At 43.3% G+C, this 14,413-nt stretch overlaps 1 protein-coding gene across 1 annotated transcript in view; it reads left to right on the top strand.

Annotated features, from left to right (window-relative positions):
- The window catches only part of T265_10374 (hypothetical protein), a gene marked incomplete at both ends in the record, with an annotated part of 68,216 nt that overhangs the window by 30,550 nt on the left and 23,253 nt on the right, over positions 1-14,413 (top strand). The window contains 7 exons of the mRNA XM_009176730.1: positions 4,439-4,522; positions 5,219-5,430; positions 7,859-7,933; positions 9,223-9,286; positions 10,555-10,708; positions 11,392-11,553; positions 12,377-12,776. Of these exons, the coding sequence (XP_009174994.1) occupies positions 4,439-4,522; positions 5,219-5,430; positions 7,859-7,933; positions 9,223-9,286; positions 10,555-10,708; positions 11,392-11,553; positions 12,377-12,776 (1,151 nt within the window). The remainder of the gene's footprint in view (positions 1-4,438; positions 4,523-5,218; positions 5,431-7,858; positions 7,934-9,222; positions 9,287-10,554; positions 10,709-11,391; positions 11,554-12,376; positions 12,777-14,413) is intronic.

The following is a 14,413-nucleotide window of genomic DNA, read 5'->3' as shown; positions in this document are numbered from 1 at the left end:
TATATATATATATATATATATATATATATATATAGTCCTTGTATCCCTCTAGCACTTAATCTCCATTTTTGTATGAGCTCACCAACAATCTTCTTGCCCCATAGAAATGTAGACTCTCATCATCGATATAAGGAACATGCATGTGCCTAATTATCAGATCCTAACGGATGAACACCCTGTGTGATGCATCGTTGTTCCCAGAAGCAAGCTGGCTGCTTAGCAAGTGTAGAAAGCCTAGGTTTCCACGTCTTGGACTTGCATACCATTCTGTTTCTTTTTCTGAACCCAGTGAGTAAAATTTCCTGATCAGTACATTAGCCAGAAAAGTGCTTAACTTTAGACAGTTCGTTTCAAGTAAAAGGCTGTTCTTACCTACGTTTGTCTGTTTATTTCCTGTAATTTCCCGGAGGTTATGCTGTGCTGACAGTCTCACTACTGTTATTGTGTTTCACCCCCTTCTCGCCTATGTTGCAGAGGATAAGAGAATAGGTACTGTTTTGCCAGTGATCACCTGACAAGCAATAACTCCTATGGCTCTTTGGTCCTCGAAGTTTAGCTAGCGCTGCGAGGCTTAGCACGGGGATGCGATTGAGTTGCGTGGTTTTCGTCACTGCCAGCACTAATCGCTTAGTCTATCTAGTTTGGCTTCTCGGTCATAAACCTGATCGTTCTCTTATTAGTCCTGGCGCAAGTATCCTTGTGGATCCACGTGCTTGTGGGGGTGGGTGGGGGGTGGAAGCACTGGAAATGGCTGGGTGTACCATTTTTCGATCCTTCACTGGCCTTTCTGATAAGGTCACACTATTATTCCTTTTGCATTGTTTAGAGCTTCCTTGAATCATCCTCGTATCCCTGAGAGATCGCAGCTGTGGCTTATAAATCAAGCTTTACGCACTTATGTGAGAAAATGCATTATCTACCATATAACAATCGCCATTTTTTCACAGTCTACACCGCTACTACCATTGAGCTTTCGTTTATGTTGCATGACTTTTTGAATTATTTGCGTCATTTCTATTTCGAATTTCTTTATATATATGTGTGTATATAGTACTGTATACGCGATATACAAGGCCATCTTAGCTAAACCCACTTTAATAGTAGGAGCTAAGGGCACTGGCGATGGGAAATCACTGACCATAGCTATCTTTGACCAAGCTTTCTTTTCACTGAAAAATATGGTCATTGCGCCTGAACAACCCATATAATGGCTTGGTCCTCAAGCGCACAGAATTTTCAACTTTTTCCTGAAAACAGAAGGTCTTGCCATTAGTTTTCGATGCAAAATGTTTACCAATTTCTACAATTTTGGTCATAAATCTGGACGTGTTGGACAGTTGTCTACTGTCCAAAACTGGCCGATTGCATACCCGTTATAGTTTGACATGGTGCTTATTCGACAAACCATATTGAATGAGGCCAAAACGACCACGATGTTTTATTGATCCATTGACGTGCCTTTCTCTTAAAAGTTACTCTTGAAATCTCGTTTATTCTCGTCATTAATCACGTCCGCAAATATGCTTATGAGTGAATTTGAATCCATGTTGGTTATCCATCATATTGATTGTTCACTCTCTTTGTACACTAGATTACATTCACGTTTCGTGACGGAGAATCAACGTTTTATAGGCGTCTTGTTGCTTTTTCTGAATCTGTTGAAGGTTTGTACCGATGTGTAACAACTGCAAGCACCTACTTTGTTCATCGAAATGTCGAGCGAACCTAACTGCGTGGCATTTCTGTGCGGATGCGTTTGTAAATGATTAAGAACCGTCTAATCACCGAATCTAGTGGGGATTGATTCGAGCACGTCCGGTTCTTGTTTGTTAAATGTCAATAGTCAAGTTGAAGGGAGTTATTCACCTATGCGAATGCTTGCGGCCCATTTCTCGCTGATAAGTTGTTATATTTTCCTCACTTACCGTTACGAACAACCTTACCTTGGACACCTTACACGATGGCGCAAGAATGATCATAATCTATGGCTCTAGTATGTAATACCAGTTCGTGAAGAAGCAAGACCAATTGTTCACTGAACCTGTGAAAAAGAAACCAACTTATCTCGATCAGGTGAAAAATACTTGGAAGTGACCGAGTACCCATCGTTTTGGGAAAAGCTTGGTGACAATTGGTAAATTTATTACTGAGCAACTTTTCGCTTTTGACATAAAAGCTTCGTCGCGCCTAGTGACTAGGTTCCGAGGTTGGTCGAGATTTAGGTCGGAAGGAGAACCAATCAGCTAAGTTAAGATAAATCTCTGTTGGGTGTTGGCCGACGGATTTTTGTGTGTTAGGTTTGGTGATGGGCCGATGGGGAAACCCACTTGTGTTTGGGTCCAGTCTAGGGTCTAGTTCTTCTGGTTCGGTCCATTTGATGATCCTTCTTGAACGTCGTTTGAACTTTCTGTCTGTCTGTGTGGATAAGCTAAGACTAAGATAGTCGTGTAAGGGGGATGCTGTGATCTGTGGTCGGGTTGGGATTTACCCCCACTCCCCTGTTTTTGCCAATGATTCCACGTGGATTGACAACCACACAGTCACGTGTCAGATCGGCTTATCTAAGACCCCTTTCCATACGCTCACCAGTTCCTCACCCTCGATTCTATTCACGCTGTGATGCTTAGTACTTTCCACCGCCTAGGCTGTTAGCCGCTGTGGTGTGAATCGCAGTCCCCGTCTTAACTTCCACACTCTTCAGATCTATTCTATGTCCCGTGTCTCAGGCATGTACCGCCATCGCTGAGTCTTTGACCAGCGTTTGGTATTCTTCTGCATTCCTTGATGGTTTGTTTATCCTTATTTTACGCTCACCAATTCTGGCGTGCAACTCCCTGGCAGTTTGTCCCATGTAAACTTTAGTGCAATAGTTGCAGTTAATTTTATACACACAGTCCTTAGTCCATTCAACCAGCAAGGAAACTTTCAATGGCACCAAAACTGAGCGTAGCGTTTTTCCCTTCTGGAAAGCTACTCGAAGGTTGGCTAAATTCAAAAGTCTTCGAATAACCTTCGATGTTTCTGCTTTATATGGAATGACTTCTGTGCCAATCCGTTCCCTCGGCCAACACCCAACAGAGATTTATCTTGACTTAGCTGATTGGTTCTCTTTCCGACCTAAATATCGACCAACCTCGGAACCTAGTCACTTGGCGCGATGAAGCTTTTGTGTCAAAAGCGAAAAGTTGCTCAGCAATAAATCTACCGATTGTCACTAAACGTTTTCCAAAACTTATCCCGAATTCTGGGGAGCCTCCGACTGCTATCAGTATCGACCCTGAAGTCGTTTACGCTATTTGCCACAAAATAGTGGATAATTCACAACCTCCGTTTCTTCGTTGAGGAAACATAACCTTAACCGAACCCTGTCTGCTAACAGTTTTCACATTCATATCTGAACTCTGAGGAGCTTATACTCAAGACAATCCCTGAAAGAATCATTGCAATGTCTAATTCAATGTTTTAACAAGGTTCGGATCAGTCAGGTACCCTACGGCTTTTGATGCCTAGCTGTAGAAGACTATCAGATGAAGTGAAGGCAGGAAATCCACGCTGTTTCTCTTTGACTTTTGAATGCATAATGATCAGGGTTGCCAAACTTTAACTAAAGCTTTTGGCGATCAACTTTGTTGGTCATTTCAGTATTCGAGCACTACCGGCCTATCATATCTGGGTGTGGGATTCCGTTAACCTATTCTGTCTGATTACTCAGCCCCACACAACCCGTCTATAAGAAGGCAATAATCTATTTAGCCAAAGCACGTTAATTTGTCGGACCTGTGCTGCAGCTGCTAAGAATCGCGTCCAGACCTCACATGATGTAACGAAAGGTGAATTGCCTTTACCTTTACTTTGCGTTTTTTCACCACAAGCATTGCATCTCCATGGACCACGTGGGTGTTGAAATGAGCTGTAATCGAGGTCACCTGGTTCTTTCAATCAAGCTAGAATAGATGTGCCGTCGAAAACCAATTAATTTCATTCATTAGTGGTTGGATAAATGACAGTGATCTAATTGACCTTTTCGTATCTTTTTTGGAGATTGTCTCAGGGTTCCGGAAGCTCGGGGTTCGAATCCGCCTATCGAGACCTGTTCAGACTGACAACTAGAGACCTTTTGCTTCCTACGTTTGTGCAGTGACTGTGCATCATAAGGACACTGCATCGTACTTGTGCTGGTTGGATTCATGATAGCTCAGTGGTTAAGGCGCCAGCTTACGGACCGAAAGGTCTGTAGTTCGAACCCAATATCAGCATCTCGACTGCTCCTGTCTAGACTTGCTCAACATGGCCGTATCCCAGCACTCGTGCCTCCTACCGTAGGCATAGTAGTGAACCACCGAAACGGTTCCACTTTTGTTAACTTAATTGTTCGACTTAGCTTCTTAACAATGATTTTTTGCTAATTACCTCTGTCTCCACTATTCATGTTCTTCAGGCAACTTGAAAGAGTTCCAGAAAGAGTTTGTCCGCAAATCACATGCCGACTTGGTCCTCACACCGATTGCTGAATTACAATCCAGTAAGTCGTGTTCCTGGGCACTTGGTTGTTGGTCTGTTCGCCGAGCTTGGCATTTGGATTGCAAACGTTTCGTTGCCAATCGAGGTAACATCATCACTGTGGGGTTGAGTGACTGACCATGTGACCTTTGCTGGTAGTAAAACGCTTGCAACCCCAATGCCAAGCTCGATGAACAAACCAACAATCATTCAGCACACCCGATCTACCCTTATTCCGCAACGTCACCAACTTCTGGGCACTATTTCACCCGACCTCTTTCAATATCCTTGATTATGTTGTGAACATATACTTTGCTTGATCCCCGTAAACCGTCTTTTAATTTTTTCGAACGATGTTTTTAGCAGCCTTGATTTGGAGGGTTCGTCTAGGGTTGCGGTTGATGTTTGGCGATAGTTGGTCTTCAACTACTGTGAATACGTTTTTCTATAAGGGGTTACACACTCAGATGACTGTGAAGGTTCGCATTGTGAAATATGTCAGCTTTCGATCAGTTCAAATGTAGAATTTTCCTAATAAACCCATTTCTCTCCAGTAAATTTAGGCCAGAACATGTCCATATTTTGCGCAACCTTTTGTGGGTGGGCGCCCTGTAGGGAGGACCTTCGTCTCACTTATCAACAATTCTACAAATAAGACTGCTCATTTTCACCTCTGTAGGCATGCAACTCTTGTTAATTGTGGATTATTCCCCTTCAGCTGTTCGCTCGTTCGACGTGAATTCAGAAGCCGTAGCGTTTTTCCGGCAGTTTTACTCTGACCTTTCCAAACTCATTCAAGAACTGCCCACCATACGACAAAATCTGATGGACACGTTAGACACGGATTGTCCCTGGGGGAACCATGTAGAATGCACCCAGTTGCTTCATCTAGCTCAGTCTAACCTGAAGACACGGTACACCATGGAACAGGTCAGTTGTTTTCTCATCCGTTGCTCGATGCTTGTTTAACGAGTTTGCTGCCTTATAATACTAACCATGTCTACCGTTTCATCTTTTGTGTCCTTCGGTGACAAGGAGAAGAAATTCCCATACATATGATGCATTTGGATTTAATCGCCAATATTACATGTGTCTAGTAGCGTACTCTGGAAGGATAAATGGTGCACATAAAATGCCCAATGTTTGAAAACTAGACAATGCATGGTGGTACAAGTGGGACACTTGCCTTTTAAGCAGTGCCAGAACACCGATATCTATCTAAGCGCCAAAAGTAAATTGTCAAGGAAATACAAAGTTAATATTTTTACTAACAGATGAGCACCAGCACCCCCTATTGTTGTTTTTGGCCAATACGGATTTGTTATAAAAGTTTTGGAATGTTTAGCCAGGGTTGAGTTGAGAGAGAGAGGGGGTATCCCATTTATCTGAAAAGCCTAGCTGCCTTGCACCTTTTCAAGGTGGTTTATGAAGCCTGTGACCCACGTGATTTCACCAGTAGCAGCGCCCAGCTTTCTAAGCAGTGCTTGAATTATACTCCAGTCCTCTGTTTTTCACAAGTAATATACAACGCCCGGATATGTCTTCGTTCTAATTATATTGTCGCATCGAGCTGATCAACACAGTCTTCGAGATAAACTCTGCTTGTTACCAGGCTTAACCTCTCTCATTCGAGTTTGTACATTAACTTTTCGTTAGAAAACATGAAAGTAAAATATTTCGGAGTAGCAGCTGTGACTGTCTGAATAGGGCCGAGGGTTTCGTGACTTTTGTATGTTGATGTGCAGCTTCAGTTACCCGCACAACAGTTTTAGCACTTAAATTTTCTATTGATTAGAAAGGAATGTGTGCAAATGGGCTTGAAAAGTCACTGTCTTCCCTCCTCTCCACCTGGTCCATTAACCAGGATCCATGCGATCCCACTGGATAGCACGACAGCATTAGCGCTCCACAAATCTCGTTCAGGTGACGTGTACACATCATTCTAAGTGCACAGTGTTGGGCACTGTTTTTGACAACAGTCTGCAGGACAAACTACTGATTCAGCTTTGTTTTACCCTTTACAATGATGGCTGATCTCAGTTTAGTCCGTTTCACAAGAGGAAGTGTTTGCGGTCTCCGCGATCTCCAGGTATACGAGTACGAATGAAGATGTGAAGTGCACACCAAGGCTTATTTGATGGAAGTGCGGACGGATGAACCAGGGAGTATACGTTAAACACTTGTGGCAACTTGATACAACAATTTGACCGACTTGCCTCTTCAACTAACTCCAAATTATGTATATTGTTTGGGGTTTGGGTTGGAGTATTCCCAATGCACTTAGTAATCTTTCTAGACGCTCCCTTGTCTATCATGTTCGATGCATTGCGAGGAAATCTATCCACGATTCGTAGCACCCGGACGTCTTTTATGTATACTACTTTGCCGGTCCTCAGTCGCGTGCTGATTTGGAGTATTAAACTCTCGCATCGATTTAGTATGGGAGGATTATCCGCCTATATTTGACCGTGAAGCTTGTTTTGGGAAGTCAGTTGTTGACTAGGAAGTGTTCTGTGCTGATGTATTGTGGTGCTTATTCTCTACCGGATGACAGCACAACATCTTACCATAGACAATGGTTATCTCAACGGCAGCACTTTTGTCTTCACAAGGGCGAAGCAGATTTTTTCCCGTATAGAGTACGGTTCCTTTAAAAAATAGGCAACAGATTTCGACTGGTTATATGGTCAAGGGAGGACTGTCCATGATTATTCAAACTACTTTAAGGTAGGCACTAATCTTGGCCGCACCAAGTTAGTTTGTCGGTGAACGGAACGATAGATACATGAACGTCTCGTATTTAGTTCAAACCGAACGCCCAGTATGGGTGCTTTCGGAGCAGTGTTGTTATGGTGGGAATATCAAGTGAGTGGCACTCAGCTGTGCTTGGTACACTTTTTAAATTAATCCTTCCCTTATTTTGTTCAACCGCGCAAGTCACCCTAATCCAGGCATGTGCTTTTTATGGGTGTATTAGCGAGTATCGTTCTGGATGGCTACTCCGTAGCCTGGGAACGTTAAATAATTACTTGAATTATCTGTGCTCTCGTCGGTCCGGGAGATTTGTGTCCCCGGAAATTCACTTCAAGGTTGACAAATGCTGCTGTCCGGCTGGTGATGTATTTGTTTCCTTTGGGTTAACTGTTGCAATCTTGTTTTTATTCACCCCTTTTTCTTTCGCATCTTGTCTCATTGTCGATAGTCCGTGATAAACTTGGTCTGTACAAAACTATGTATGTGGATGTTACTGCTAGTGGGGTACCCAAAATACTAATATCTAATCTGTTCAGCTAGTGTTTAAGATTATCCTGTTTCTTTGTGACAGTATTCTGATTCTCACGCCTTTTTGTTATTTCAGTTCCAATCGGATGAGCTAAAAACTCTGGTTGAACAAATCCAGCGCCATTTGAATGAAGTTGAAAATCTGAACGAAGTAAGCTTTATTCCTCAGTGTAGAAGGGACGGGATTTCCGATGATCGTGAAATGGCGCCGGAGTACTTATAAACGGACAGTGTTTGTTACCTGATGCGGATAATTCATAACGCCTTTTGATCACAGGTTTACTTCTTATTTTTGCTTAGTTCCACTCGAACTTTTTTATGCACGTTCCGTCGGTGATCTGATCACTGATGCTCATAAACGAACATGTGTAACCAGTCGGTCAACCAACTTATCCTCCACTATAGTTTATCTGAACACTTTGTACCGACCTCGGCAAAGTTTGTTGCACTCCAAGTATCCAGAACTATGAACCTTATGACCTCCACCGTCAAACGCTCAATCTAGGTCTCTGTTGTGGAAATTCGTAGACTTATCGTTTTATTAGTTCTTTGTGTGTCACGTGCATTCGGATTGAGCACACGTTCAGGCGTGTCGTGTCAGCTCTTTTTATTCGTTTACTGTGTGCATATCTGTCAGTACATGAGCTGCTGGACTCAGCCTTCATGGTTTTGCATCGGTTCTGTAGTGTCAGCTGCTCTTGTCGTCTGCGCAACCATGGCAACGTCAAATCGGCTTCAGTGATTTCATCCGGTAGTATTGAGAGTGCAACACTGTTATGTCTTTTTGTGATTTAGCGGTGTATGCTTTTCTCCGCGCTCAAAATGTGCTTTCCCGGTTTTCTCATTGGCTTTGGCGTAGATAGCCTGTAACCTGACTCACCAGTATTACCGAGCAATGTCTAGTTTCATCTTATCATCTCCTTCACATCCATGTATATTTAACTCGGCTCCACTCAGGTCCCATGAAACTATAGTGAGTGTATTAACACTGATTAACGCATCAAGATTGTCATGCTGTGTTTTAATCTGTCTGAGCTCATATCTATGTTCCCTCTTCTGCGGTGAAGTAAACTGGGTTAGGATGCTTTGTTCACTGATCCACTAGTTTTATTCTAATTTGAATATTAACCCAGTACCTTATCAGGAGCTTTTACGAAAGCTGTATTCAAATTCTAGCTTCTGGACACTTTTCTAGACTACCCTTTTTCGTGCATACAGATTAGTGCATAGCTCCAGTACGTCAACTCTCGAATATGGTATCGTTTGTACAATAAATTCACGAGAACAGTGTTACTCGTGAGACCAAACTATCAGGGTATTGATTAAACGCCCAATGTCTCCTTATCAATAAAGCTGTTGTGAGTTTTCCCTTCCCACGTTACCCGCCAAAATAAGGTCAGCCGCTCCATCTCTTTCTATTTTGTCCGGGTTTAATTCCAGTTCAACAAAACGCTCAACAGTTTGGCCAGTGTGATCAAAGCAACCATCCAGGACGACTTAGACCGTGAGTTTTTCTCTATCCTTAATAGATTTTCTGTTTCCCATCCCTATCCATAAGGCAAGTGGATGTATTTTGTCTTTTTGGATGAGATTAGTGACTAATCTGACGGTTTGACGAAGAACTGCGAGCGATCGTTTTCCGGAACAACTGACGATCTCAAAACAGATCCGTCTGTAAAATCAGGCCTGGTTCGAAATTCGAAACATGAAATCGTTTTGACCATTTATCGTTGTTTGGCACCCAAATATCGATGACCATGCAGGTGTTTCTGTCAGTTGCAAGCTACTGTAGACATTTTGCAATGTGTCTAAGTAATTGGCTGTTGATCAGGTGATACTGAGTCTATTTGCCAAGCTTGACAATTAGGTTGCAAACGTTTCGTAACCCCAGGACGAAACATGGTCAGCACACGGTTGGGTTGGTATCTCCTCCAGATATACTTGCATTCTAACAGTTTCCTAATCATATTTGATATATGAAAGTTGATTGACTGGTGAAAATTTCGCTTGGTTGATTCTTTCGGAAATTGTGTTTCGTCGCGGTCCGGTTTACCTACATTCGATTGGTTCCTTGGATGGCATGCCCGTTTACTTCGAATTCCCTTCTATCTCCTGCCTATTGCTCTGTCCTGGACAGACTACATTTTGGATTCACCCTAAAAACCACAACTAATGTAATTCGGGCTTTATCCATAGTTCTATTTCGGAGCGCTCATTTGATCGAGGTCTTTGTCAAATTCGTCTGTATGACACAAGTCAGTTCAGCTATTCATCTGTAAGCCACACTCCAACAATATATTGATTCCAACTACCTAAATCGGAAAACATACGTGTATAAGAAGTAGCCGTATAACTTCTTCCTGGAGGACACCTGGATCATGTTTGATATTCATGGAATTTTTTATCCAACTTGTTCTGTTCGACGAAAACTTAAAAATGCCTGACAAGTTACCTTAGACCGATCTGCCTTTCGGTTTTGTCCAGAACCCTGATTAGCACACCGAACACCGTATGCGCTAGAAATTCAGGTATGTACGGCTTGGAGCATTTTGCGCCACTCACACATTCAGGATCCAGTGTGTGAGGCAGTCAATTGTTAATCTTGAGAGATATCTTTGGTGGTCTTTCTGAATCCCACAAAGCGGGCCTCTGACCGAATACTGCTTAGCACTCGCCCGCCCTTGCAGAAGCTTTCCATTGAAGTTTAATGATTTATGTTTGAGTTATTAATATTTTCGCTGTCCTCCCTTCTTATCCTCACCTTTAATCAAGGTGCTTGGACTGACTTAGCGCAGTCCCCAGCAACCCGTGAGAAATTGGCTCGAAGTTTCGAAGATTACTTGCAACATATCTACACGTATTTGCGACAGGCACGTCAGCGACTGACGATGGATGGTGATCAGAATGCCCGAAATGTTTTCATCAGGTGGGTAGCGCTATTATTTAATCTGTTGGCTGGAGTGTGTTTTAGTGGTTGAATCTACTCTTCATTCGAATTTAGGCTACCAGCGCACACACGATTCCTTGTTGGTTATCTTATGCATGATGCTTAAATCTCATGTATATTGCGATTAACTTCCAATATCACTCGGTTTGGTGTACGCCTCATTTTATCTAGTGCTAAATGCATATTTTAAAATAACAAGGAGGCCCTGGGCAACCATTTAACACATCCAATAGATTGCCCCAACGCCCGCTGTTTAAAAGTCTCTTCAAAGCTACAGTTTTTTCCGTTAAACCTTGAACCACTCTGCGGTCTTTTTCAATCTTTTCACTTAGATTCTCGAACAGCATGACCGCAAATTATGACAAGTTAACGAAGTGCTTTCACCCGTTAGTGTTTTAAACAGAATTGTACCCGTTTGACATCTGATTGTAGATAGCAAATGACTTTAGCAATCTAGTTAAGTGAGCAACACAGGTACTTCCCACCGAGTACAATGTAATTGGGTCAAACCGTGTGATTCGTTTTCGAAACCAGTTTGCCATTGAGGGGAGCGTTGGAAGTGCGCGTCGTCTAGATGGTTGGTTTACCGAGTCTGGTCTTGTTCATTTTCGTGCTGAAATTATCCGACCTTTGTGAAACAGGCCTTTTTCTTCCAATCACAGATTCGTGGAGTTCCGATTCTATGGTGGTGTTGCACTTCTGTGCATTCCCGTCCTCATCTTCCTGCTTATCTATCTTGGATTATGCTTTGGCACATGTGGTCATCGTCCTTACGAAGAAGCTGGTGTGTGCAATCGTGGCGTTGGTGCTAATTTGCTACTTGCGTAAGCCTCCTAATGGTTTTGACATACAAATGAGCGCAGTTTCTTCTCAGCTAGCGATTCCCTTCTCGGGGAACTAGCTGTAAGTCTAAGCCCTTTCGGAGTTGAAGTGTTTATTTTCCCATTGATTTGGTTTTAGTCTGCACTTACCGTGTACTTGCTCACTCCTGGATACCCAATCCAATGGCTTTTCTAATTTGCTTTAGCTTCTGTTCGAAGCTACAGTGAGATTAATCACCGGTTAAGGTACATGCTTACGAACCGGAAGGTCCGTGGTTCGAACCCAATCTCAGCATCTCCACTGCTGGCCTTGGTCAACCTGGCAGGGGACGAGTTCGCTCAAGTGGTTAGAACGCTAATTTATTGAACGGAAGGACCTTGGTTACTAGCGACCTCTGCCCTCGGAATTCCCCTGTCCAGGCTTGGGCAACCCAGCAGTATCTCAGCCCTCGTGCTTCCTTCGGGTGAAATGGCAGCTAGGCACCGGAAGGGTGCTACAGCTGAACGACTCGTTGGTTCGCCTAAACTTGTATGCTATTCATTAGCTCTGCATTTGAATAATCTCTCTTGTGTTTGCGCAAGAAATGTTTTGGGAATACCACACCTTTATTATTGGAGAATTTAGTGCAGATAACCTATTTTATTATCATCTCGAAGCACTGATGAGTGTTAAATTGTTAGTTGTGCTTCTATTCTAGTTTCATTATTTAAACGTAGTTCCCATAACGAAGGAGTCTGGTGTTGGTTGTTCGTTAGTCCACTATCTTGACGGCCCCAGAAAGTGTCTCCCCTAGCCTCTTTTAACCCCTATGTTGTCTTCTTCCAGTGGCGTCGGTTTCATCTTTTTATTCTCCACGGTGCTGATGCTGATCTGCACCATTCTGTTCGTTCTCGGTGGCCCTATTCAAACGGAAGTTTGCCGCTACTTAACCGGACAAGTTCCGGATGGACCACGTAAACTAGATGATTATCTGCACCATACATTGCAATACATGATCGACAAAATCCGCCGAGAAGATCGAATTCGGCAACAAGAGGAGGAGCTTCGGCGAGCGAAGTACGGTGATTCGACTATTGTGAGCCACTCGGAAATGTCACCCCATTTGGAGGTGGTCTTAAATATTTCGCGTGCAAGGCTTTTGGATGCAGTTTTGACGCGTTGTGCCAATGAACCGTTCGTAGACGCCATCAGCGGTGGACAAATCGTTTGGCCTGTATTGCATGAGGTGGGTTAGCTGTACTCCACGATAGCCTCTTCCTTCTAACGTAGCCCTAAACTGCAATAGGACGAACCATTCGGTTTTGGACTTTCGGTGCACAGCTGCCGTGCAACTTAAATTAATACGGGGTATGTGGTGTTCCGAGAGCAACTAAAAATCGAAGATTGGATTACAACCTCAGAACTTAATTCGCCTTTTCATGTACTCAAACACTGACGTACAATTCCATTAAGTAGCCTTATTCAGATTGGAATTTAAGATCCTGTGGATGGTCACTATTTTCGTTCGAATGTTTCGGGTTGTGTTGACATCAGGAACCGCAATTATCGCACTGTCTTAGGCTGGGGGCGAGATGGCTCTGGTTAGAGCGCGAATTTACTGACCGGAGGGTCCGTGGTTCGAACCCGACTTCTGCCTCTCGACTTTCCCTGTCTAGGCTTGGGCAAACTATCAGCCTCCGTGCTTCCTTCGGATGGCATGGCACCTAGACACCAAGAGAGTGTTACAGCTGAAAGACTCGACTATCTTAAGCTGACTAATAAGCGCCTTGTAAACTATCTGTAAAGTCCGACTATGTATCGTGTTTCAGCCTCCGTCTTCCTTCGGATGGCATGGCACCTAGACACCAAGAGGGTGTTACAGCTGAAAGACTCGACTATCTTAAGCTGACTAATAAGCGCCTTGTAAACTATCTGTAAAGTCCGACTATGTATCGTGTTTTAATATGTTTCACCGGGGTATTTCCTCCCAGTTGCCAACCCTAGTAGTTTTCATTCCCACACCATTTGCGTTAACTACCTACCCGTATATTCATCTCGCTCTGTCGTACTTTGTCTTCAGGGTTAAGTGAATCTAGTCTTCGCATCATTATAAACGTCTGACCGCATAAACGGAAACACGACCCTAAATCAGTCGGCATGGTTGTGAGGAATCGCACTTCGAACCGTTTGAAATGCCGTTTTGACTGTTAATATATTGGCTTGGTGTCTTCTTCCTTACCCACGTCTTTATAAAGACATCGGAGAAGTCGTTTTCTTTCAGGACGCTTCGTATCACCAAAATATTCCATTTCATCGCCTATTTAGAGTGGATGTTCATTATTTTACTGAAACGCTTGTGGATCGGAATATGTTTCTCATATAGCGGAGCAAAGCACCTAAAGTCTATTATGATTTCTTGGAATTTTTTTGCACCACATGCCTCTTAGTTATCCTGACGTTGTTCCGTTTACTCCCTATTAGTTTGGCTAAGCACCGGTAACTATTGACTCAGTGCGTTCGTTCTGCTTCGCTTCCGGGTCCCACGAGCCACATCTTTAATGTAAGTAATCGGATTGTCCACCGAAGTGACACCTGATGTTCGGCCCAAGCGCTATCCTGCTAGGTTTTTCGGAGTAACAGGCCTTGGTGCCAACAGCAATTGTGAGCACTTAAAACAATGGTTGCAGCAAACCGTTGTAACTGAGGCGAGAGGTGTTCTTCACTGCATAGGTAGTATTTCGGCAGTTCGTGCACCCTCAGATGAGATCAGTTACCCTTTTTCTTTCTGGTGATCTTTGGAGATTATTTTTTACACTAATGGTGGAATTCGATCACCATCGATGTTGGCAGTGCACAGGTGATTCATTCTTGATCGGCAGGTAC

Source organism: Opisthorchis viverrini, assembly GCF_000715545.1.
Source record: "Opisthorchis viverrini unplaced genomic scaffold opera_v5_366, whole genome shotgun sequence".
NCBI lineage: Eukaryota > Metazoa > Platyhelminthes > Trematoda > Opisthorchiida > Opisthorchiidae > Opisthorchis > Opisthorchis viverrini.
This window is presented reverse-complemented; position numbering and strand designations above follow the sequence as displayed.